General features: G+C 43.6%; 1 protein-coding gene across 16 annotated transcripts in view; it reads right to left on the bottom strand.

The window, feature by feature from the left end:
• plekha5 (pleckstrin homology domain containing, family A member 5) overlaps positions 1–26,444 on the bottom strand; it is a 151,241-nt gene that overhangs the window by 45,001 nt on the left and 79,796 nt on the right. For 15 of the 16 annotated variants that reach the window (XM_020042888.3, XM_034289994.1, XM_034289981.1 and 12 more), the window contains one exon: positions 3,233–3,316. In XM_020042888.3, coding sequence (XP_019898447.1) covers positions 3,233–3,316 — 84 coding nt within the window. Of the gene's footprint in view, positions 1–3,232; positions 3,317–14,269; positions 14,321–26,444 lie in introns of those variants that run through there. The other variant, XM_034289992.1, reaches the window with a different exon arrangement.

Genomic DNA, 26,444 nt, shown 5'->3' with positions numbered 1-26,444 from the left:
ATGGCTGCTGAGAAGTGCCCTTTGGTCTCAGCTCTCTCCTTTCGTCTGCCTGCCTCTCCCTGTTCATCTGCTTGTTGGTCACTCTCTCTCCATCCGTCCGTCTCTCTTTCTCTCCGTCCGTCTCTCTTTCTCTCCGTCCGTCTCCCTTTCTCTCTTTGTCTGTCGCTCTCTCCCTCACTCTCTCTCTTTGTCTGTCGCTCTCTCCCTCACTCTCTCCCTCACTCGCTCTCTCTGTCGGCCCGTCTCTCCCTCACTCGCTCTCTCTGTCGGCCCGTCTCTCTCTCTCTCTGTCGGCCCGTCTCTCTCTCTCTCTGTCGGCCCGTCTCTCTCTCTCTCTCTCTCTGTCTCTCTCTCTCTCTCTGTCGGCCCGTCTCTCTCTCTCTCTCTCTCTCTCTCTCTCTCTCTGTCGGCCTGTCTCTCTCTCTCTCTCTCTCTCTCTCTGTCGGCCCGTCTCTCTCTCTCTCTCTGTCTCTGTCTCTGTCGGCCCGTCTCTCTCTCTCTCTCTCTCTCTCTCTCTCGGCCTGTCTCTCTCTCTCTCTCTCTCTGTCTCTGTCGGCCTGTCTCTCTCTCTCTCTCTGTCTCTGTCTCTGTCGGCCTGTCTCTCTCTGTCTCTGTCGGCCTGTCTCTCTGTCTCTGTCGGCCTGTCTCTCTCTGTCTCTGTCGGCCTGTCTCTCTCTGTCTCTGTCGGCCTGTCTCTCTCTGTCTCTGTCGGCCTGTCTCTCTCTGTCTCTGTCGGCCTGTCTCTCTCTGTCTCTGTCGGCCTGTCTCTCTCTGTCTCTGTCGGCCTGTCTCTCTCTGTCTCTCTCTCTGTCGGCCTGTGTCTCTCTCTCTCTCTCTCTGTAGGCCTGTCTCTCTCTCTGTAGGCCTGTCTCTCTCTCTGTCGGCCTGTCTCTCTCTCTGTCGGCCTGTCTCTCTCTCTGTCGGCCTGTCTCTCTCTGTCTCTCTCTCTGTCGGCCTGTCTCTCTCTGTCTCTCTCTCTGTCGGCCTGTCTCTCTCTGTCGGCCTCTCTCTCTCTCTCTCTGTCGGCCTGTCTCTCTCTGTCGGCCTCTCTCTCTCTCTGTCTCTCTCTCTGTCGGCCTGTCTCTCTCTGTCGGCCTCTCTCTATCTCTGTCTCTCTCTCTGTCGGCCTGTCTCTCTCTGTCGGCCTGTCTCTCTCTCTCTCTCTCTCTCTGTCGGCCTGTCTCTCTCTCTCTCTCTCTGTCGGCCTGTCTCTCTCTGTCGGCCTCTCTCTCTCTCTCTCTCTCTCTCTCTCTCTCTCTCTGTCGGCCTCTCTCTCTCTCTGTCGGCCTCTCTCTCTCTCTGTCGGCCTCTCTCTCTCTCTCTCTCTCTGTCGGCCTCTCTCTCTCTCTCCGTCCGCCTCTCCCCCAGTCTGCCTGTCTGTCTTTCTCCCCTGTCTCTCTCCATCTCAGTCTGTCTCCCTCTCAGCTTCTTCGCTCCCTCTTCAACCTGCCAGCAGATTAAAGACTTTGGATTTCCTAGTTAGTGGAGGGTGGAGAAGACAGAGACTTGTTCCTCTCAGTCTGGAAGGCTGCAATAAACAACCCAGACTTCTACATCACACGGGTGCCCACACGCACACACACACACACACAACAAGCTTGAAAAGCCAACTGGTGTATTGACTTTGCTGGAGGACAGCTTGCTGGGAGTGAAAGAGGAGGAGCAGAGCATGCCGGGTAATGCTCTCGTTTCCCAATTGAAGGTGTCTGGACAGCTCTGACAGCTCTTGCAGCCTGAACTCCGAAAAGTTCCCCCACACATCTCTCTACTCCTCCTCGGCCTATCCTCCCTCCATCCGCTCTCCCTTAGTCTTCCCTCGCTCCATCATCTCTCTGGCTCGGGTTTTTAAGAACGCGTTGTGTTCGAGGACCCTTATCAACACTTGACAGGTGAGGGTGAGTAGCAAAGCAAGCAACGACGCCTTCCATTTCACAAGCCTCTCGTTGAGCCTGGGCAGGGTGCAGCTGAACCAAACATACCATTTTATTATATTAACACAACCAAAGGCAGGGGAAGGGGGTGGTGTGGTGGTGGGGTGGCGGCGGCGTCGTCTTTCACTTCAAAAGCTGCCACTTTTCACTGAGCTCTAAGCTGCTGAACCAAGAAACACAAATCCCTCTGGGGTCTTAAAAGATCTTTAGAAGATGTCTTCTCATTTGACCTTCATCTCATGAACGGCACTTTGTGCGAGGCGGAGGTCTGGGACTCAAGGTCCAGCATCGTAGAACTCTTCAATGACAATCACAATTCACTGCCTATTCCATCTCACAGAGTATCAACCATTACACAGCGGGTGGTTCAAGCACTGAATCCTGATAAAAGACAGTATACCAATGGTATGACAAAATACAACTTTCCACTGTTGGTAACTGCTTTGTAATAATGTTAAAGCACTTCTGGGGTTGCGGAATATAGCCAATAAACCACTGCTAACTGCAGTATTCAGGTATAACACGTTGTGTTGTGCCTAAGGATAGCATTTGACATTGTAGTCATTTAGCTTCTCATGAGCCAATTAAAGTTCATATGTACTTGATTATTTGTGGCCTCTCTGACAGCTTGAATGAGTCAGGTTGTTTCTCCTTTCACCTCTGTCATTAAAGAACATTTGCCCACAGGATTGCCGCTCACTGGAGGTTATTCTTTTTTAATCGCACCATTCTCCGTAAGCTTGAGAGATTGTTGTGCTTGAAAATACTGAATTGTCAGCTGTTTCTGAGATTTTGGAACCACTATGTCTAGGACCAACGATCATACAACGTCAAAGATCACGTGTCTTCCCCATTCTAATGATTGGTCAAATAACAGCTAAACCCCTTGACCATGTCTGTATGCTTTGTCATTTGGCTATTTGCAATTAACAAGTAGCTGTGGCTAATAAAGTGGCCAGTGAGTGGTAATGTAAGCACCGTATAAGAAATTTATTTCATAAGGAATACACACAGAATTTTTTTGTGAGGGCCCTGGAGCATTACGTCAGAAAAAGAGAAGAAATATGTGTTCGTTGTTTGAGTTTCATATGAGCAGTGTTTCTCAGATATTTTGACCCCTACTTTGATAAGCACTTCTGGTTTCACAAACAATATAGGTGTATAATGCAGGTATGATACCAACTCGAATAATATAGATTAATGCCAAACCTATGTATGTAATTCTTACTGTGATTGTTATTTAAATGGCATGTACAGTAGGTTAGAGCAATCCCTCTGACCTGGGAAGAGATAACACTTACTGTTCGTTGACGACAAAGATGCAGTTGTCTTGTGAGGGAACACCAGAGACTGGGTGTTTGCAGGTCACCTTCCGCTCATTGTGACTGAAGAAAGGGAGAGAGATAGAGAGCGGGGGAGGGAGAGAGAGAAAGAGCAGGAGAGGGAGAGAGAGAGAGGGAGGGAGGGAGAGACCAAATAAATGGAGGTGGAAAGGGAGGGTAACAGAGAAAAGAGAAAAATGGGTTAAGAGGAGGCTAAAACGACACACAGACCACATTCAAAGCGCCATTGTTAACACATCTACCACACAACATGAACGGCACAACAGTAACCATATTACCGCATCCTTAACCACATACAGTCTTATCTACATATTCCATTACAGTGCCAAAGCCAGTGATGAAGAGGGAGAAAGACCTCAGTGGCCTGCCCTGTAACACACAAGTGAATGTTGGAAAGCATGCAGGGGGACCGTTAATGCTGAGAAAAGACTCATTTAGCTAACAAACGCACCGAGATGCACAGACACGCAGGCACACTCGACACCCCCTCTTGACACCGTATTTCAACAAGCACACTGTAAGTGCTCTTCAAAACTTGAATAGGCGTACTGACAGGAAGTGACAAAAGCAAAGGATAAAGGCGATACATGACAGGATTCAACTGATTTTCCGGAGCTAAAGAATCGTTGAATGAACGCCTAAATCTGAAGAGATGAGGATCTGGTAACTATACAGACGGAAAAGAAGGATCTGACTTAATTTGACATTCGAGGAACTTCACAGACAATCTCATCCAGAAATTGACACATTTAGGGGACCGCAGACCGACCGACGTGTTCCATACGGGTTTGTGGCTGACCGCCTCGAGCTGCGGCCTGACCACACAACACATCTAGCTAACTCAACACAGCTAAGCTGCTTCACAATTCCATCTGAGGCCGGATCTACCCAGCGAAGAGGCACTGCTGCTGGGGTCGTTTCAGCCGCCCAACCTCCCCTTGACTTCCAGGACCAGTCAGAGACAAGAAGCCTGAACTCCACGTTATTAGCCTAACCGTCCTCATATCTTGTAGAGCCGTCACATAAAATGACAAAGAACTGACTCTCTGGGGGCACAGAGGACTGGTGTTCATTTGTGATTTCCTGGAGATTACTGAAGCGTACGTGTTGCATGTTCCAAGGGTACAGATACACCACTGGGGTTTTTAGAAGTGCTTCCACTTGGCCTTGTGTCACCCAGCAAGGAGCACAAAATCAAGACGACATTCCAGGAAATGACAAAAGACAACGAAAGCTTTCTTTCTCTCTGACTGTGGTTTGACATGAAAGCAGTGAATATCGAACAACTCTGTCCTCCGCTAATCTTGCCGGGATCGGGGGAGCATCATTCGTTTTCGCTGGTTAAAAGGAAAGGCAATTGCATCTATGTAGCCTCCGAGGACGACTCATACACATCCAGACTCAGTCATGCAAAAAGTAATAATACTCAAAATCAAGAAATTACAACCTGGGGCATATGACAACGTGCTTGGCTGGTTTCAAGTTGTGAAAAGCTAATCAAAAATATTTTTTTTGGGCAAACTTGAACCTGCCTTGATGAACCTTGCATTTCCCTTCAAAGTGCACCCTGTGACTGCACGCTGTGGTGCAACTTTCCAAGCCTTTAATGACAGATCACACTGACGAGTGCACCAGGACATCTTGTCATCCCTTACAGGAGCCAGGTGAGATGGAGGCACAGAGAGATGACGGTCACCTTGAATTAAATCCATTAGAAGTTGGAAAGTGACCTTTGTTTTTCCTTCAGCTAGGCATAACACACAGATGCTTATCAATAGAGCTAGGCTGACCATTTTCTGAAGAATGCCACAGAAAAACACAAAAAAGGGAATGTCTACTCTGTTCTAGAAGTCAGGACATGGAGCTAATAAGTTCTTTATTCCATGCGAGTAACCACGGATTTACCGACCCAGGCTGAACTGTAAACACAGAGATAACTAAGAGTGTGCAGTCGTGTGTGCTAGAGTGGAACCATGCTATGTCCCCCGCATTCTTCCCCCCCCCCGAAATGTAATTGTTACTGCTCTGGTGACTGTTCGGTTGCAGCGCTGGATGGTCGACATCAGGAGAGGACGCCTTAAGGCCAATTTCTATGCCTGGATTACACCACCTGTCAACTGGCAGTCCATTTAGAAAACCTCAAGGGCATTGTATTGCCAAGGACTAGGGTGAGAAAGACTTTTGAATCTAGTACGGGTTCAAATCGGAGCAGATGAACCAAGCAACGCTCTGAGAAGCCTGTGTTCAGTAGGGCATTCTGTAACAAAATGCTGAGTTCTTGATGCACTAGTTAAATAATGTCTGATGTTTGCCGCTGTGCTGAAGCCAACCCAGGTCTCAGGCTCAGGCTAATTGTACATGGTGGGAGGGACAATGTGAAATAATCAGTTTATTTGGAAAACACTGATGAGAATCAACTGGTACCTCATCCGCCTCTTCATTCCTCCCTGCCGCTCTCTGACAGGCGGCACAACAAAATAAATCACCCTAATTGGCTTCAAACCAGTAATTCAAACAGCAATCACCCAGCGATGGTGCAAAGAGAGAGAGACACAGAAAAAAGGACAGAAAAAGAGTCAGTGATATAAATGTAGATACTTAATTTTTCTTTCCAACTTCCTTTGGCAAAGTCAACAAATGTCTCCCATGCCAAAGCCTCAGTGAATTTAATTGAAAGAGAGAGCAAAAAAGAATAAAGTCAAGTCAGGCAGGCTCATCTGATAAAGACAAAGGTTTCCCCCATAAAGGAAGGAGAGGAAGCGATGACAGGATCTGAGGAGGGAGGATGAGAAGCGGACCATGTTGCCAGCGGGAGTCTTGTAGCCGTGCAGCTTTGATAAGCCTAGTGAGTGGTGGGCAATAACATGGTCACATGTAAGGACACTTTACACAAACCCTCCATCATATAATATAAATGGCGCAAATAAATGTGTCATAGTAGGGGCCTGCATACGGAGGTCAGCATAAGGAGGAGCCAGGTCAGTATGACGACAGTGAATTTATGACACGTCAGAGACGATAGGCCCTAGAACATTGCAACAATACTCAGATCCTTGTATTCTGATGTTATGAAGGCTGAGGGTCAGTAAACAATGCCTAGTCTGTTCCCTGTAGAGACTCTGCCATTCACGCCGCTCCCTCTGGCACTGCTGAGTGACCTTTCAGAAAGGCCATAGAGCCAGACCTCCCCTTATCTGCTTTTCTGCGCTGTCTGCGTCCTTTCTTTTCTCTCGCTCCCCTGACCCCACCATCTCTCCCGATTGCTCCCCTCTCACACCTCTCTCTCTCCCTATCTCTCAGACTAGAACTCTGACTCACCCATGGCATGTTTTGAACACCCTTCCAGGGGATGAGAAAAGCTCTTCAAAATGTCAGATACTGGAGACCTGCACACCACCCTAGCTACAGCAAACAAACACGCACACAGTTTATTGGAAATAGCCTTTTTCCTAATGGGGCTAGACACATGTCCCCACGGGTATACTAGGTCCTTAAAAGTCTAGCGAAACAAGAACACGCACACAGCAACCTGACTAATCCACCTACGCAGCTTTTGCATTTGGCTTGGGTTGGCAGTTTCCCAACAATTAACAAGAGTCACTTGTTACTGTCCATCAAGCAGACGCCATCTTCTAAACCTTCCTTCTATGTCAGCAGATATATGAATCAACCGTCCTCCAAAAGGACAACATTTCCTTTTCTCTGTGTAAATGCGACATCCTCCATGGTGCTATGTATCTGCTAATGAGACAGCCCAGTTCCCACCGTGCAGTGGTGACTAGGCAGGGGGCGTGTCCCTCCAACACCACCCTCCGCTGAGTCCCCAACAAGCAGAGAGAAACGGAAAGAGCCTGTGATGAGACTTCCACCTTTGGATGTTAACAAGGACACAATTAACTTCTCCATATTTTCTGGAATGGTTGAAAAGTTCAGAAGACCACATCGCTAGACAGTTTAGTTTTTTCCTCATCAGGATAGTGAATGTGGGAGATTCATTCCAGATGTTTCTTAACATCCGCTATGTTAGGTTAATCCCAACCCAGACGTGAAGCTTTCTATTAGAGGACGGCAGGAACAAACACTTTAACAAGCACATTGGTAAAATCCAAACTACACACTGATGCAAAAACAACATCCTACTGCCATCACTTTAACGCAAGCCAACGTTACATTTAAATTTCACTTCAGCTCCACTAGACATGTCGAGTTGCCTTGCTATCAGTATCATGTCAACCAGAGACCTGCTACACTAGAAACCAACCAAAAGCTGATTCTCCCCCCCCCTGCTCATTATTTCAATTCAAGAGATGGAATGAATGTGGAGTCAGCCAGCAAGAATCAATCGTCAATTTTGAGCTCGGACACCGCCATTGAACGAGACGCGACACTGAATGAGACACACAAGCATAGCAGCATCCATTGATTTCACCTGAAGAATTCCCTTAATGGCTGATGAGTTATTGCAGTGCATGACTTGAATGGCTAGTAGTATAGCTGGGCCAACTGTGCGACAAAACTATATGCTGTACATTTCAACGACTGATTATAGGATATAGCCCAAATCACACGACAGATGAACGTCAACAGCGTCATTATTGCGCACGGAATTTTGAAGTGGTCAATTTATGGAGGTACATTTGTGTCTTTTTGTCAAGAGCAAAATGTTTTTCCAATCAAATATTTAGTAACAGAGCGCAAAAAATATTTTGGACAAAAATGCATTTAAAAACAAGACACGCTATAAACCACACTATTTTGGCTAGACTGCTCCCCTTTGCTTGCAGTTCTTTTTTTGCTTAGGAGTTTTTTATTGAAACACTAGTTCTTCGTTTGCACTTTAACCCCACAGCTGTGGGCGGGCTTTCGTGGGAGGTGTGGATGATGCTTCTCCATTGGTTATCAATTTATTTTTTGTGTCAGTTTGGCTACAACCAATATTGTCCGACACAAAGGAAGTCATCCCACACAACTACGAAGGACAGTGTCTGATGAATCTCTGATCCCATACTAACAAATACACTAATGTACTGCAAGTAGACATATATTTCGTGGGTGATGAAGTACGTACGGTTTAGTATAGTAAACTAGTATGCCAGTACTGGGACAGATTAGAACATAATACCTTATCATGAAATTGCGTCTCAAAATATCAATTTGTCGCACAATAATTAACATCATGCCATGTTTGAATATTTAACTAGAAACCATTAAGCATTGTGTTAAACTGACTAACATTTCCAGTGAAGTTTACTACCACCACAAATAGCCTCTATGAATTGTATGGCTTTTGCCACTGGATGTTTTAATAGCTTAAAAGCCAGTAATACTAGTATCTTACTACTTGGAATAATAATTGAGCCAATTCTAGCAGAACTGAGGATGAACTCCACACTGCCAAAGCTATGTCATGTCAAAATAACATTTGTTTTTCCTTCATACGTAAATGACACTAATATCAATATAATTGAAGATAACTGACTTTTTCATTAAGGGAAAAGACGAGAGAATCATGAAAACCCTTCGTCTTTTACTGCGCAAGATGTGGTTTTCTATATTAGGCTACCCCAAAAAGTACGCATATGCATACTTCCAAAATTCACCAGAAATAGTAGACCCACCGGGTATCTTTGGCATACTATTTTCAGTGTAATATGGTTTGGGACATACTAATTCATTACAGTAATGGTTATCTTTTTTTGCCAAAAAATATTACAGCGTTTCCAATAGCTAATGAATAATAAGCCTACTTAAAACATTAAAACAGACACTTGCACTCAGTATTGGCATATATATATATGGCCCACTCCTCCATACAGACCTTCTCCTTCAGGTTTCGGGGCTGTCGCTGGGAAATACGGACTTTCAGCTCCCTCCAAAGATTTTCTATTGGGTCCAGGTCTGGAGACTGACTAGGCCACTCCAGGTCCTTGAGATGCTTCTTACGGAGCCACTCCTTAGTTGCCATGGCTGTGTTTCGGGTCGGTGTCATGCTGGAAGACCCAGCCACGACCCATCTTCAATGCTCTTACTCAGGGAAGGAGGTTGTTGGCCAAGACCTCGTGATACATGGCCCCATCCATCCTCCCCTCAATACGGTGCAGTCGTCCTGTCCCCTTTGCAGAAAAGCATCCCCAAAGAATGATGTTTCCACCTCCATGCTTCACGGTTGGGATGGTGTTCTTGGGGTTCTTCTTCCTCCAAACACGGCGAGTGGAGTTTAGACCAAAAAGCTCTATTTTTTTCTCATCAGACCACATGTTTAAAATGCAAAACAAGCACCTCAAGCAAAGGGGGCAGTCTAGCTGGTTGTTCAAGGTTGGTTGATCGTCAAATACATTTTTTGTTCCCAAAATATTTTTTTATTATTATATGCATTATGTTTTGCGCTCTATTCCAAAATATTGGATTACATAAAATTCTCTTTTATTTGATCCCTCATTTTTGCTTTTATAACAACTGTTTTTGATTGAAAAGGAAAAAGTTTTGCTCTCCACAAAAAGACACAAATGTACCTTCAGGTCAACTACTTGAAATTGCTACTATTATCAAGCTAGCTGATGAATGCTCAAATGTACTAACTACATATGCAACCAAAAGTAATAATTCACGAGATGACATGGAGAGTCATGAAAAAAATGCACGCCAAGCGATTTCCTTACTTGGTAGGCAGAGTTGGGGAGTACATGTAACGAATTACAAGAAATCAGTAACTGTAATCCGTTATGTTACCAACAAAAATATTGTAATCGGATTAAATCCTTTTGAAAAAATTATTACTTTTTTCAAAATGATTACTTTTGGATTAATTAAAATGAAAAAGATTAGGTGCAAGAAAAATTATGCACGTTGCGTAATTTTGTTTTTCAATGTTTTGAATGAAAATAAACTGCACGCCTCAAATGTGTGTTATCATCATGTGCAAAGTTGGGGGCGCAGATTAGTGAAGCGCTAGTTTAATTTTGGTTGGTTAGGTGGCTGGTAAAAACAGAGTACAGTATATCTACGATAATTTAGCTGAACCATATAAAATGTGATTTAGTTATTTACTATAAATTTTTTACTATCTATTTTTTTCAAGTTTCAAGGTTTATTTGTCAAATGCACCAAACAATGCCAGGAAGAGTTGCACTGAACAACTCAGACAGGAATTGTTTAGAAGATTAGGCAAATATTGGTTAAATAGCTGTAACACGACGCTGCCTTCAAGATAAAACAATATATGGAATTTATTGCGGATATTTGAGGAGAAAAGGTGTGTTGGGAAGCACTGTCATAAGATGATTGCATTTGTTGTAGCCAACTCAACTCTGTCCATACAGGTAGGCCATGTCTGCTTTGCATCCCAGACAATTGCGTTCATTGGTTAGCATTGGCTGCTGATGACTTTGACTTTACTGCTGATCACTATGAGTGCAGGTGTATAGTCACAGTTTATTTCTTTTATTTACGTTTTGAAAATCTATCGCTGGTAGCCCTAATAATCGCAGGTGTCGTTTGCGTATTTGTGTGCGGGTGTTCACGATTGCAAACGCGTTTTCTAATGCCTCTTAATATGAAAGTAGCCTAATCTAAAAGTAATTCAAAGTTATCAGATTACGTTACTCATTACAAATGTGGACAGGTAACTTGTAACTGTAATGGATTACATTTAAAAAGTAACCTACCCAGCCCTGCTGGTAGGGCATACTGAATATTTTCTGTGTTATATATCAGCTCATCTGAGCAAAAATATACTTGGTTTCTAATGTTAAGCGCACTGACGCCGTTGAGGTCTTGGCACTTGCGGCCCGTTTGTACACTCTCAATCATTACCATGCATTCTGTCTGCAGCGTATACGAGCGCCTACGAGAGTTGTTTGATTTGAGCTTAAGATGTCAGATAAAGAGTTCCCACCTCCCATTTTCTACCGCTCCTCTTTTAGAATATCAGCTTAAAAGTATTCCAGAATTTCTATACCTTAATATAAACAGTAGGCTACTAGCACCAAAGCGACTTTGGCAGAAGCTTTACCCCCTTCCGAAAAAAACCCCTGCATTTCTTGTAGAGGATTAGGCCACTTAATTTTCATCAAGTCAAAAATGATATGAATCAAACACAAACTGCACTTAAACAGCTAGACTATTTCTTACAGTTCCAGGGGCCACCTTTAACAAGAATAACCAGGGGGAGCTGAGCTAAGCAAAAGCAGCTAGCAAACACAAATCCGATTCCCATCACTCGCCAACACCACAGACAGCCCGCTAAAGATGCATCTCTCTGCAGGTAAGCAGGAGAACGAGAACACTTTGTTGGCTCCTTTGTTGGCTCGGTCGAAAAAGTAATTCCTTTCAGAAGAACATGATGACGTTACCTTTATAATCTGGTTAGAGAGAGAGGGGTTGATAATACGATTCACAGCATGACAAGGCCTGGGCACAGTGTTAACATACATAATGCATGTCAGCTCTGATTGACTTAACGGCTTGACATAAATGCTGGCCGGCGCATGCAACCTTCACTTGTGGGTTCCAAGATACACAAGATGACACAGAAAACATTTACATTTTAGTAATTTACCTGATGCTCTCATACCCAGGGCATAGTATACAGTGCCTGGTAAAAGTATTCAGACCCCTGACCAATTCTCTCATTTCTGAACACTTTGGGTCATTGTCTTGCTCAAAACTGAACCAAGCTTTAGTTTTTAGCAGGTTCTTTTACAGTATTTCCCTGCATTTTGCTCCATCCATTCATCCATCAATCTTAACTAGATGCCCAGTCCCTGCTGAAGAGTAGCATCCCCACACCATGGTACTGCCAACTACATGGTACTGCCAACCACATAATTCACTGTAGGTGTGGTGTGTGTTGAGAGTTACGTTTGTGCCACACATAGGACGTAGAGATTCACCACTCATCTGGGACGTGTCATCTTAAGAAGAGTCCCCAACTGCCCTGACACCACGTCTGACAGCATCTGGTCACCCAGAGACTGACAGGACTGACCCGGCTCAGCTTCAGAGGCATGCCAGCAGTGGGATGAAGGGTGCCATGCTGGCAAAGTGACTTGCTGGCAAATATTCCATCCATGGAAATCTCCTAACCTTCACAATCAGCAAATGACATTCTGTCACAACACAACCGCACAAAGAGTAGATTTGTGATCCACCGACATGTAGCTACTAGCCAGGTACCTAAACAAAATATACTGTACGATTCGCCTCTGAGAAAACAACCCAGATTTACATATGGATAAATGTTAAATAATGCAGTCAGAAAAACAGCGCCAATAAAAAAGACCCTAAGTCAAACTGATGATGTATTCTATCTGCGGGGTGTGTTGCCAGTAGTAACCACCATGGCATATGTAGCTATGGCAGGAGAAATTTAGCCTTGTACAACCGTCCTGATCTGGAAAACTCACATTCTGGTTCATCACACTGATATGTGAGCTTGCATACAAGAAATGGAATGGCAGGCATTTGAATGGTTCAGAGCAACCCTGTTGGATTGTCGTGTCAACATATAAGTACAGTTAAATGAAAACAGATGCAAAAAGCTGGAGAAAAGGGAGGAAATAAAAACTGATGGAGCACACAAGTTCTCGGCTGGGCAACCTAAGGGTCCTTCAGTCATTGTTACCATGGAGATCGGATAGCCACAGGCTGCTCTCCATCAGTGGATCCATTCAGTAAGACCAGTGAAGATGGATGGATGTAGTCCTGGAAACCAATCTCTCTGGGTCTGTAATCATCCCAGGTCACCAGCTTTGCCGTGAGACATGCTATTAAGACGTCTCAAGACGAAGACAATTTGGTTCAGGTTTTGAAGTTATGTCTTCTGACAATGCCGCTGTCCTCAGACACTCAAAGCTCTATCATGAGCCCTTTTTGTGTATTCAAGACCATAACATATAATACGAATACCATGTCATAATGGTACATGTTTAATGTAACAATGTTTAATTAAAAAGGTAATAATTGAAATCAACTACACAATTAAGAGCAATAGAAAAAAAATGCCCAGACCCACGCTTAATGTATACAACTCATGGGGTGAAAGTGCCATGGTTTCTACTTCCTCCTCCTCTTGAAGCTCTGTCGCATGGAGACATCGTAGTACTGTAACACGGCATATGCACCAAATTTATGAGTGACATTGATGCCTCACTGAACCTAGCATGATTCCAATCTGGCAGCTCTGTAATAATCAGACGGACTTAGCAGTGATATGAGTCCAAGAAGTAAGGACTTCTCCATATGGACTGTGGAGACTGACCAATGAGATACATGCACCTGGCCAGGAGGCATTAACACGCACCCCTGTTTGACATCCTTGGGCCACAGCTTGAATATGAATCACAACAGGATGCAGGAAGCAGCCTGACACCCCTAACAACTTAAGCACAGCAGGGGGGAGAGAGGGAAGAAATAGAACAGAAGAGGCAGGTTAGAAATCATCTGTGAAGAAAGCTCAATCTGTTATCTCAAGGGGTAAGGGCAGGTTAATTGAGCAGTGGATAGAGAGAGGAATGGAGGGAAAGGGAGAGAAGAGAGGAAACGCATGGAAAGGGTTTAAACAGCAGCCGCTCAGGGAAGCAGTACGCAAAGAGCCAAAACGATCCAAACAACAATTAACAGCAGACTTTAACAGTTCCACAATTAAAGCTTTGAGGCTTGCAATAACGTTCCACTATAGGCAGACGCTGTGATGACGGCACACTAAGATGTTAACAACACAGTACCTGACATCTAACGCTATAGTTGACATATGGAAGATACTGAGCACCAGACTAATATTGAGCATGTTGTCCTACGTGTGGTTAGTGTCAAAAGTAATCTCCTCACCTAAAATGTAGACAGACTAAAATGAAACATCAACAGCCTGTCATATGAGAAGGCATATGTGCTGCAAGCGGAACACAATGACAGCATTTCAATACCCTGTAATAAACTCATTGCGTCTCAGCATCTGACCACAACGTTCAGCATAGTTCCCGATTGCTGTTTACTTACAAGTGGATGCCAGCGAAACATCGGTGAATAAGCCAGTGAAACTGAATGAATGAACACGGTCTCTCCAGATGCAGACTAGGTGAGAGTGAAGCTCTTCAGTGGCTGCTCTCAATCGCCGGCGCGCTCCTGCTGCTCGCTTGCTCTGTTTAGTGCGCGTCGCCGCTGATTGAGCTGCGATAGGTCTCCTGTGTGCTTGTGCCGGAGAAACATCACGGCCTGATTGAAATGCAGTGTCATGCACGGATAAGGGTTTAATCGTTTGAATGGGATGACGTTTGTCTGTGGTTTCTCTACCAGATGTGTCGTGTGTGTGTGTGTGTTAAAAGAAAAATGGATAAACTCTGTGGCTGTATGTGACCACAAATACAGTGCAGCATTTGATGTGTGCCTTGTTAAGCAAAAGGCACACTTTATCCACAGGTTTGGTTATAAATTGTATTCGTTAGGGGCGAAATTCCCAAATATAACATGAAACCTAAATAACATCCAGCACATGGTGTCTCCTGAGTATGGATTCAATGATTATAACTTCATTAAACCTTGGTTGCAATGTACTGTATGAAATTGCCTACACCTGTTTCAACGGTATATCATTAAAACCCTTTAAACCCCAACAGAATTCTAGAATGCTGCTGTATATTCATAAGAATTCCCAAAATACTTAGTATTTCTTCAAATTTTTCAAATGGACACATGACAAAAAACAAAAAAATTTGACAATTTGACAAACTAATTTCACACATACGGTCATCCCCTCTAAGCTGGTCAACAAACTCCATGACCTGGGGATCAGCCCTTCTCTCTGCAACTGGACATTTGACTTCCTAAACAACTGACCTCAGTCTGTCAGATTAGACAACTTCACCACCTCCACCATAATCCTGAACACTGGTGTTCCACAAAGCTGCATGCTGAGACCCCTTCTGTACCCCCTCTTCACCAATGACTTCACCAACCTCATCGTCAAGTTTGCAGACGACACCACGGTGGTAGGCCTGATCAGTGACAACGACGAGTCAACCTACTGATCCTTATGAACTTCTACCGCTGCACAATTGAGAACATTCTGATAAACTGTGCCACAGTGTGATTTGGTGGATGCTCTGTGGCTGACCGGAATGCCCTGCAACAGATGGTGAAAACCGCCCAGCACATCACTGGTGCCCAGCTCCCAGCCATCGTAGACCTCCAGGCAAGCGCTGTTTGCGTAGGGCGCGCGGCATCATCAGTGACCCTTCACATCCATGCCACAAACTGTTTGCCCTCCTGCCATTAGGCAGGCGGCACAGGTCTTTTCGTTCCCGCACCAATAGGCTCAGGAACAGTTTCTTACCATCTACTGTAACCCTGCTGAACTCTGTGATCACTAACCATACCCACCCAACCACCACTTAGTACCTTAAGCTCTGATCCCTTAAGGTACTACTCCCTTGTACCTCTGGACTCAAAATCTGGTTTCACTTGTACATTTTCTGCCATCTTCTATTTGCACTTCTGGTTAGGTGCTAACTGCATTTCATTGTACTGTACTTGCAAGTGTTCAATGATAATAAAGTGGAATCTAATATTATTAATATATTATACACCACTGTTCAATATTTTGGGGTCACTTTTTTGTCAATTAAAATAAAATGTATCAAAAACACAGTGTAGAGATTGTTAATGTTAAAAATAACTACTGTAGCTGGAAACAGCAGATTTGTAATGGAATATCTACATAGGCATATCAGCAACCATCATTCCTGTGTTCCAGTGGCATGTTGCGTTTGCTAATCCAACATTATCATTTAAAAAGGCTAATTGATCATTAGAAAGTTGAAAACTGTTGTTCTGATTAAAGAAACAATTAAATTGACCTTTAGACTAGTTCAGAATCTGGAGCATCAGCAATTGTGGGTTCGATTACAGGCACAAAACAAAAAAAAATATATTCAAAATCTCCTCAATCTATTCTTGTTCTGAGAAATTAAGGCTATTCAATGCGAGAAATAGCCAAGATCCTGAAGATCTCAAAATGCTGTGTACTACTCCCTTCATAGAACAGTGCAAACTGGCTCTAACCAGAATAGAAAGAGGAGTGGAAGGCCCTGGTTCACAACTGAGCAAGAGGACAAATACATTAGTGTCTAGTTTAAGAAACAGACCTCTTACAGGTCCTCAACTGGCTACTTCATTAAATAGTACCCGCAAAAAACTGTCTCGATGTCAACAGTGAAGAGGCGACTCAGAGGTGCTGGCCTTCTAGGCAGAGTTGCAAAGAAAAATAATCTCAGACTGGCCAATAAAAAGAAAAGATTAAGATTGGCAAAAGAACACAGACTATCACACCATTTTGCAATGCCATGCCATACTCTGTGGATACCATACAAATGGGCATTAAACGGAGGATACAAGGGTACACACCCCTTCTTTAGTGTGCAAATGTACACCAGGACCCAGGAAAGAACCTGAAGTTCAACCACAATTCAGGGCTCTTTCAAACAGGAAGCAGACAATGGTTGTGGATGGGGTGCTAATCTGCTTCCCCCAGCTTAGTGCAGCCATTCAGGCCTAGAAAAAAGGCCATGTTGATGAGTAGAAGAGGCAGGCTGGCTATTATGGCTCCAGACAGAGGGTGTGTACTGTACGTAGGTATGCAGGTGCGTCTGTCTGTGGAACTGACAAGGACGCAAGCTTAAACCTAGGCTTCCTAAGTGGAGGAGAGAAAGGTTTATTCCCGCACAGAAAGCTGTATTGAAAACCCTGACGGTTTCAGGAATAAGTTTCAATAACAGTAGAATTACTAACCAGGTGGGTGTTCCATCAAGACGGTTCAACAAATTCAGCATTCCCTGATTTTCTTTTCCTTTCACTGTTCTATTTATTCATATGTCTGTTAATATGGCATTAACGTCTACCATATGTGACATCAAAATTGTGAAATTACTCGAGACACATTCATGTAGCTCTGAAACTCATTACATTCTACATATAATTATATATGGACACTTAAAAAAACACCATAGTAACCAAGATTTTCCCTTAAACCAAATGAGGGAGTCTGGGATTTCTCGGTTTCAGAACAGCTACTTGTTTCAGAAAATTATGTCTGGAGTCAAAGGTCATACAAATACTTCAAATGTAGCAATGGATGAAAAACATTCACATATTCAAAATACAAAGTTCTTCTTAATTTGGAAAAGCATGCAAAATACTAGAGACTTCTTACAGCTCTCCACACAATGGACTTTCCAAGTCGTTGGACCATTTTGTATAGAAAGTCTTTATTGACAAATATGGAAAAAAACTCAACATTACACAAATGGTCAAAACCATATTGGTTTACATTGGTTGTGTAGTGACGATTATTTGCGCAGTGTTCAGGATATCTTCTGAAGAGTATAAGACATGAGGACTGCTGTAAATTGAACAGGTCTCACAAATTACAAAACAAATCATAAAGACACAATGTCATCAAAAATACATGCCTAAAAGCATTTCAGTCAACAGAGGTATGACTGTTTATACCGATTATGTACATAAAAACAACATTACACAACCAGCCCAGCTAAGAAAAATATGTTGCTATTGAAATCCGTAAGTTCTGGAATGGAATGGATCTGTCAAATGCAGGGAAAGAGTGACGAGGAGGTAGGACGGGGAGGAATAATAATGAAGCAGTATGATGGGGTCGGGAGAAATGAAAAGACAGCTAGATCCACCCTGCATAAACTGTCCAGGAAAACAACACAAGCGCCTGCGTTTGAAGTCTAAATACACAAGGGTGTTCTAATTGGAGCCCTATTCCCCAAGTAGTGCATTACTTTTAAACAGAGCTGTAGAGAATAGGGTACCATTTGAGGGTTTGGGGCAGATCTTGTCATATTGGTCAAATCCAGCATGAACCACAATATGAAAGGGTGAGCAAGAATGAGAGGGCTGAGATCTGGCTAGCTGCCATGAATAGCTGATATTGTCAAATGGGGACAGGGAAGAGAGCAGCAATGCTGAGCTGTGTGTGTGTGTAACTCTTCTGTCCTATTCTAAGATTCCTATAAACTAATTAAAAAAGAATGAAAACGACCTTGTAATTGGTTTTCAATCTAGACACAGAGGCAGTGGCCACCAAATGCTTATTGATCTAAACAGTGAGTTGAGACTGAGGTATTTTGGAAGGGGGCCTCGCCTCTTAAAACAAAACAACAAATAGCACATATAGGCAATTTAACCCAACGGGTGTAAGCTTCATCGAACATCACTGATGTATTTTAACAAAAAAGGTTAGCCAATTAAAGAGATGGATGCGTAATGCCGACAGCTAGAACTTCAGCGTCAGTCTCTAACACAGAGGACAGCAATCTCCTGCTCTGTTGCTCTCTCCCACTCTCTCTCTCAGTTGATATGTGAAACAAGCTTTTTAGCTGAATATTTTGGGAAGCAGCCATCTGTTCTGGGGCACTGTAAGTATGCAGAGATAAACCCACTTTCGAAAAAGTGCAGACACACACTGACACACAAACACATACACGCACGCACACACACACACACGACTTGAAAGACTAAGGACTAGTTTCACGGACACACAGTCCTGAAGAAAAAAAAATAAATCTTCGGTGACTTTGTGTGTGCCATCAAAACCATCCCTAGGTCTATGTGCACAGGTGTGTGAGCGTGTGTATTATCACGTCGTTGAGCTTTCACATGGTTTCAAGCTAGGTTTATGGCCAGCCTGTTCCTTGGCCCTTCCTCCCTTCCTCATTCCTCTCCATTGTCCCCAGTATAACTGTCAAAGATGATGGAAGGTTTTCCTTTAAAACCTAAAATAGTTTCCTGTGGGCCAACTAGGCCAACAGTGTATTTCTTGATCCATTTATTTTAAGGAGCTCTGACAGAAAGAAAAAAACTGAAACACTTTCAAGTTCCATTAGCAAAGTTGTACATTAACTTCTGTCTAATGTGATGAGTTTAAGCATCTAAAAGCCCATGCACTTAGCCACACTGTTGTGTGTACTGTATTCAAGTTCAGCCCATGAAGCTGAAGCAGAACAGCCATTTAACTTGGGAGTAGAAACAACCAAAACATTTAACAAGGAAGTAGCAACAACCAAAACATTTAACATGGAAGAAGAAACAACCAGAAAATGTATCATGGGAGCAGCAATGACCAAAACATTTAACATGGAAGAAGAAACAACCAGAAAATGTAACATGGGAGCAGAAACATCCAGAAGCAGTGTAAATTGGGTACAGTCAATAATCCCAGCAGGGATGAGACAGAGAAGAGGGAAATATAGCGAAAGAGAGCTCAGAGTCAGAAATAGGCTTTGGGCAAAAGTAGTGCACCATGTATAGAGTAGACAGCCATTTTATTTACTCGCTTGTCTTTGGAAGGCACGCTGGGAAAAAGGAAAAGCAGGGAACAGCAACACACAAGACAGTGGGAAACACGCGCCCCGCTGGTCACCCTCTTAGACCAGACAGAGGTATTTAATGACACCAACAGAAACAAGATAGCCATTAAAGGACTATGGCTAGCAGTAGGGTTGGTTTATAGAAGGCTGGACTGAGAGCAGGGATGACAGGAGGTTGATAACACACACACAGACTGTTGTGGAAATTTCTTATACAATGTATTCTGATTGTATAAAGGATAGAGTCCCACTGTTAAGATAGGTACAGGAATGTGTGGGACCTGGTATTTGCATAGGGGACATCTATTGTCTGTCCAGATGCAGATCAATGGGTTTTAGGACAGGATAGGAGAAGATACAGCAAGGGGGCAGTAAGGCCAGTTGGCCCCTTTGGGTAAACATTTTTGCAGGAAGGATAAGGTGGGGGAAGATAGCATTTGACGTAACTATTTGGATTTTAGAAATTGCCATCACAAGACACACACACAAACAGGCCAGAGGACTCTGCTCTCAAAACACATGGTCCGTTTGTTTGGGCGGCGGTCACGCGGTAGTCGCAGGTTGCCAAGCAACAGGTTAGAGCCAGGCCCTGCAGTGCAGCGCTGAGGCATCTTCTGGGTTTCAGCAGGGGATGGAGGTAGGTGATAGAGGAGAGGATGGAGGAGAGGATGGAGGAGACGAGGGGGAGGGACTCGAGGGGAAGACTGGGGGGTGGGAGAAGGAAAAATGAGACGACTGAGGGTGGCGAGTGGGTAGATGGAGCGTGAGCGAGGGATGGAGGATTGCAGGCACGGTGGGCTTTTCTAATCCAATGAAGCCTAGCGCTGGGTGGGGGGCAGCGAGGGAGGAAGGAATGAAGAGAGAAGCGAGCAGAAAGAGAGAACCATAAGGCACAGGTCATCAGTACCACCAGTACAGTGTTACAGTACAGAACCACCTTTCCGGACATTAATGTGAAAATTATCTGTGTGTTAAATAATGACCCAAAGCAAGTGAGGATAGAAGCAACTGTCAGAAATTCAAAAAGGATTTCTTAGAGAGCAAAACAAACTCTTCTAGGTCACCTGTGTCCTCCCCATTTTCCGTGTGAATAATTCCTTGGGGATTTCATGGATAGTAAAAGCAACAATGACTGTGGATGTCACAAGACAAAACGACACATCAATATTTAATAAGACGAATTTTAAAACAACGCCAGACATTTGAAAACCTTTGACGACTGGAGGGGAAAGGGAAATTCAACACAAGGCACTTTGAGAGAAAGTCAAACATCAGGCGAACAGTAACAGAAAAAAATGTATAAAACAATATTTCAAAGCTATTTGACTTTTGTAATAACAGGAGAACTTAATTGGAACCTGGGAAGATTTTAGTGAGGCACTTGTGACCATCCATTTTTTTTAGTCATGTCACCATCAAGGACACGGCTGTTGTGTAAGTAGTCACTGACTTTCTTCCAGCGTCAGGGTCCTGTCAGGGACAGCAGGATCACTTTGAACACCCCATGCTTAGATTTATAATGACTTCTGAGCAGGGCCGGTCTTAGCCTTTTGGGGGCCCTAAGCAAAACTTTCTTCCCTATTGGTCCAGGGCTCACTAGTGGACTGGGATCCGCCAGAGGGTGATCGCCTGTTACTTATACCTTGGGCCGGCCCTGCTTCTGAGATTTTTTTCTTTGCAAATACAGACATTGCAATTGAAATAATGGATGACAGTGGTGCAAAATGGTCAGATAAACACACCTTTATTTTTTATTCAGCCCCCCCCCCCCACCCCCCACACACACTTTAAAGCAGGGCTGCCCAAACCTCTTCCTGGAGAATTACTGTCCTGTAGGTTCTCTTGAACCCCATCTGTGACTAACCTGATTTAGCTTTTTATCCAGTTAATTACTAGAATGAGGTGTTAAATTAGAGATGGAGAGAAAACCTATGGAGAGTAGATCTCCAGGAACAGGGTTGGGCAGCCCTGCTATAACAGAACTGTTTTAGATTTCCACCATACAAAGGCAAAAAATGCTAATAATATAAACAGTATTTGGGAAAGATGTTATTTGAAACTGAGTACTTTAAAAATCATTTGTTATTGTCTGCAAACACATTCAGTGCCCTCCCGATTACTTTCTCTTATTTATTTGGTATGGTCGTTGCATAGCATTGCTAATCTCAAAGTAATTAGGATTTACTAAACCAAATGTTTATGTTATATACTGAAATATGCTGCCAATACAATCGAGAGTTGTGGAAATTGTTATTGTTGGTATTCCCCTTGTAGACACTAGGGGGAGGAACTTACCATTTTCTCCTTCAAGAAAGCAATATTTTTCTTGTTAACAAAGTAATTGTGAAGTAATTGTTTTGAGCTATCATTATATTGCTGACAACAAATGGCATTAATTTCAGTACTCTATGTAGAATAGTTTTCCTTCACACTAATCAACATGAAGAAATATACACTATGAATAATTGCAGATCAGATGAAAGAGAGACTTTGGTGAATTTTATTCAGACGACGTCATGCCATTATGTTTCTCATTATGAACCAACCAGGAAGCATGTTTGGTCTGGCCTATGAATTGGGGTGCTATTATGCAAAATATGCTCTAGCCTGCTGACTATTAGTACAGACAAAAATGTGCCTAATCAAGACACCTGGTATGAAGACTACAGAAGACATTCTCATTTAAATGCGATGCTTTAGTATTGAAACTGGTGTAGAAAAGATTATATACGTACTGATCATGTGGCCCCAGGGAGAGAGAAACAAAAAGAAAAGAGAAAAGAAACATGATAGACAGTGGGCAGATGCATTTTGCTCTCTCCATCTCACTGTTTTACCCCTATATCCCCCCACACAGTCCTGGTTGAGTGACTCACTCTCTACCTGGCTTGATTAAAGAACAACAGCCTCTTGACTAATGTCACTCAGAACAGTAGATATTGCCAGGCTTTAGCAGTGTACACAGTGTCAAACGTCCACAAGCAGTGTGTTTTTTCAGTGTGAACATTTGTTGACGAATAAAAGAGAGGGAGAGAGAAAACTGGTAGACATAAGAGTAGAGAAAGTAGAGAGATGTGGTTGGATGAGGATGATAGCGCCAAAACCCCTTTATTAAAACGATAGTACATAACATTTCCGAGTACACCACACACACACACACACACACACACACCTCGAGTAACTTCGGCAGGTGGGCGTGCGCTTATTTAGAAGGAAGCAACTGAATACACATGCAGTGGGCTTGCACAAGCACGTGTATGCGTGGTGTGTGCTTCAGAGTAGCAGCAGCACAGATAAACCAGCGGCTCCACTGACTCTTCGAGTCCCTGAGCTGAGGCGGTGGGAAGGAAGCTGTCATTTTAAACACCCTATTAAAAGTTCCGGCAGCAGGGCGTCAGTCTTGCAGTCATACAAATCTGTCCGCGGATGCTGCATACACTTATCTCATGTCAGATGTCATATCACGTTGACTCAGCAGTATAATTAATACCTCGGTTCGAAGCGTTTTAAAGAAAGTCTGTAATACTTAATGCTTACTACGGTTTCGGGCCAGTGTTGCCAAAAATGAATGCTTTTGTTCGATATCCACGACTCACGGAGACCGAACCAAAATGTACCTCCACATCGGCAGCACTTAACCTCAGCAACTAATGCCGGATCCATTAGATCGATATGCAGCAAAGATCATCCTAGAACGTCAAATGCTCTGCAAGTTGCAACGCAAACGTTGCTGCAGGGTGAAGTTAACCAGGAGTTAACCAAGCCAGGAGGGAATGGCATGGCTCTGATAGAACTGGAACACTACGGAAACCAGGATTAGTCAGTCGAACAAATTATTGCAGTGGTTTTTCACGTTCAAGTCGCTACTGGGGATCTGGAGTTCTGCACACGTTTCTCACATGACTGCTGAGCGGTGCTGTGTTTTGGCTCGCTGCCTGTAGCACTGCTCAGCTGGCCCACCGGACAATCGCAGGCCCACAGACGCGTGCTATTTGACTAAGAGCTACAGCAGTCTGTAATGACAGGAGCTGAGAGCATCTGGAGTCCGGAGTCATTTCAGTGAATGTGCCATCGTATAATAACAATAATGTCAGTGGCTGGATGGACCAGCACTATAATTTAGTCTCTCTCCACATTAGACGAAAGGAAAAGGTTAGGAAACGGGTTCCCAAAGAAGGGGGTGACGCTCGTTATGAGTTTAATAACTGGGTTGTCTGACCTTAATTATGAATTGTGAGTTTTGCCGTAAGGCGTTACTATGGGTTACCAGGCAATATGAGCTCAGCGACTGTGCCTGACACAGCGTCCTATTTGCTGGCATGGTACACTGTCTGACCAAAGACATCTTGGAGCCCTGTATATTTGGGATAAGTGGGCCCTAGTCCAAACTAGTCCACTATATTGATAAATACATATAGAAGGTGCATACTGTAGATTCCACATAACAGACTTATTTACATCATTGTGCCTTATGTGCTATAAGTAATATTTTTTATGAATGTGCATCACTCATGGGGCTTCCTAGCCTCTTGTCAGCTTGTGGCATGACATAGTACTGTGGTGGTCTGTTTACTGCTACCAACCAGAGCCATAGACTCCTGCACCAACTGGGAGCTAACACCACCTAGTAAAACTAATAAGAAATAAAGGCCATATGGCCAGATCTAGTTGGTAGAGTGCTTCCTGAAGTTTACGGCAAAGATGGCCAACCACAGCCTTGACCTGAAACAGGAATATATACAGGGAACTACTAAAATTTGTGAAAATAGTATTTGAATTTTTCTTGTTATTCATTTTTATCTTTGATTTTACTTTGCTCTAGAAAGATGTGCATTTAAAATTCCTCGCCTTTCAATTGTAAAGCACTTTAAAATGCATGTTTTAAGAAATGACCTATATAGAAATTCAGTTTGATTTGATTTGATATTAGATCCCAATGTCAATGGTAGAAAACAACCACCTAGATAGACGGCCAGAACCAGGTATTGTGCCCTGGTGTCGGCAGTAACGTGCCGTTTCCATCTCAAGCGCGGTCTGTTACGTAAGTAATTCAATCACAAGGGGCTGCAAACGTATTATGACAGGCAACAACATAAGGCTTTCTGGATTGATTTGCTCTGCATGTTGTGCATCTGCATTCCCAGCATTGAGTCCCTCTTCTTGTGCTTCTACAGCTAGTATGAGCAGGTAGTGTGTTTCTATACTGATCCTTCATAATTCCAACAATAAAACAAACGCAGCTTTAAACACATCTTCATGGATCCATTGTGTACAAAGGTACCTCTCCAATATATAGGCACCTCTAAAATATCATAACCATAAACTATCCTTTTTATAGCACCACCACCAGGCAAATCTAATATTTAAAATAAAATGTTCAATGACAGGATGCCATCCATATCCAGTCAGTGGTGTCTGGGATTTTACGGTTGATGCATAGAGATCATGTACAGTCCCCTTCCCAATTTCTCCAACTACGGCTGCTGAGTGTAGGGGAGGAATAGTGCTACACGTAATGAGGCAGAGTTGATGGGATTAAATTGAGGCTGCGTGTTGAGATGCCAGAGAGAGACAGACAGGGAGCGGGAACACCAGAGAGCAAAGGTTACCAAATCTAATAACATGAAAGGCAAGCGAGATGCTCCCTAGGTAGGTAATCTGGTTGCTTTTACGTACCTAACAACTACATTTTCTCCTGAAGACATTGCAACTGTACATTGTCAGAATACGCAGGGGGAAATGCAGCACTTATTGACAGTGAAGTGAATCAGACAGCAGAGGTTAAAGCTCTCATGCCTGACAGAGCTTTCATAGGCCATGTCGCGCACACACGCACGCACGCACACACAGCTGGCCAGGATGTCACATCCACACACGCACATACACTAATTACTTTATGCATGCTCTACCTGCTTCTGTCAGTCAGAATCAGACCCAGTGTTTGGATGACATAACTACATAGTCACGAAGTGTGTGTAAGCCCTGAGCGTGCGTGTCTGTGCACGTGTCTGTGCACATGCCTGAGAGCCCTTCAAGCCATCATCATCCTACACGAAGCCCAGCTAAAAGCCTCTCTTTTTTGACATTCTGCCTTTGCCTGAATGCCTTTTAACCCGGAGGTGTACAGACGTCAGTAAGGACACTTAGATCATCTTCATCCGTTGATGACACAATGATTATACTTTCTCTGTTGTGTGGGTGGTGGGGGTGTTCCTTTAGCCTCCAATTATTTGAATTGGAGGCTGGAGGACCAGACCTTTATGGCAGACACAAGAAGGACACTCATAAATGCCCCTTTGAGCTCATCTCTGGGCATTTTCACTTTTGTTGGCTTTCGTCCTTGCCGTATGGCTGATGAGAGACAGGACTGGAGTCTAAAGTGTCTGGCTGACACTCACAGCTCTGTTAGAAAAATGATGGCTGGATTAGATGCGCTCTCTCCCACCTACCTAATAGAATAGTGGCCCCGCTATCTCACACTTAAAGAGCAGTAAAGGACCCTGCGCTGGAAATATCAATCAATCATCAAGTGACAACAGGTGAGGTTCTAGTTCTTAATACATTAAGTGTGATGAGATCAGTCCGTATAATATCCGGTCTCCATACACTCACCCAAACACACACACACACACACACACACACACACTAATGAACTTTCAAACTAATAATAGATGTGCTGTCCCTGTATGCATGTGTGTATTATGTGACTTGCACACCCAACTGTAATAAAACAGAATCAGTCATAGCTGGAGTGTGTGAACAATATACTGTAGTCCCATTATGAC

Source organism: Esox lucius, chromosome 23 (genome assembly GCF_011004845.1).
Source record: "Esox lucius isolate fEsoLuc1 chromosome 23, fEsoLuc1.pri, whole genome shotgun sequence".
In the NCBI taxonomy this organism is placed as follows: Eukaryota; Metazoa; Chordata; class Actinopteri; order Esociformes; family Esocidae; genus Esox; species Esox lucius.
This window is presented reverse-complemented; position numbering and strand designations above follow the sequence as displayed.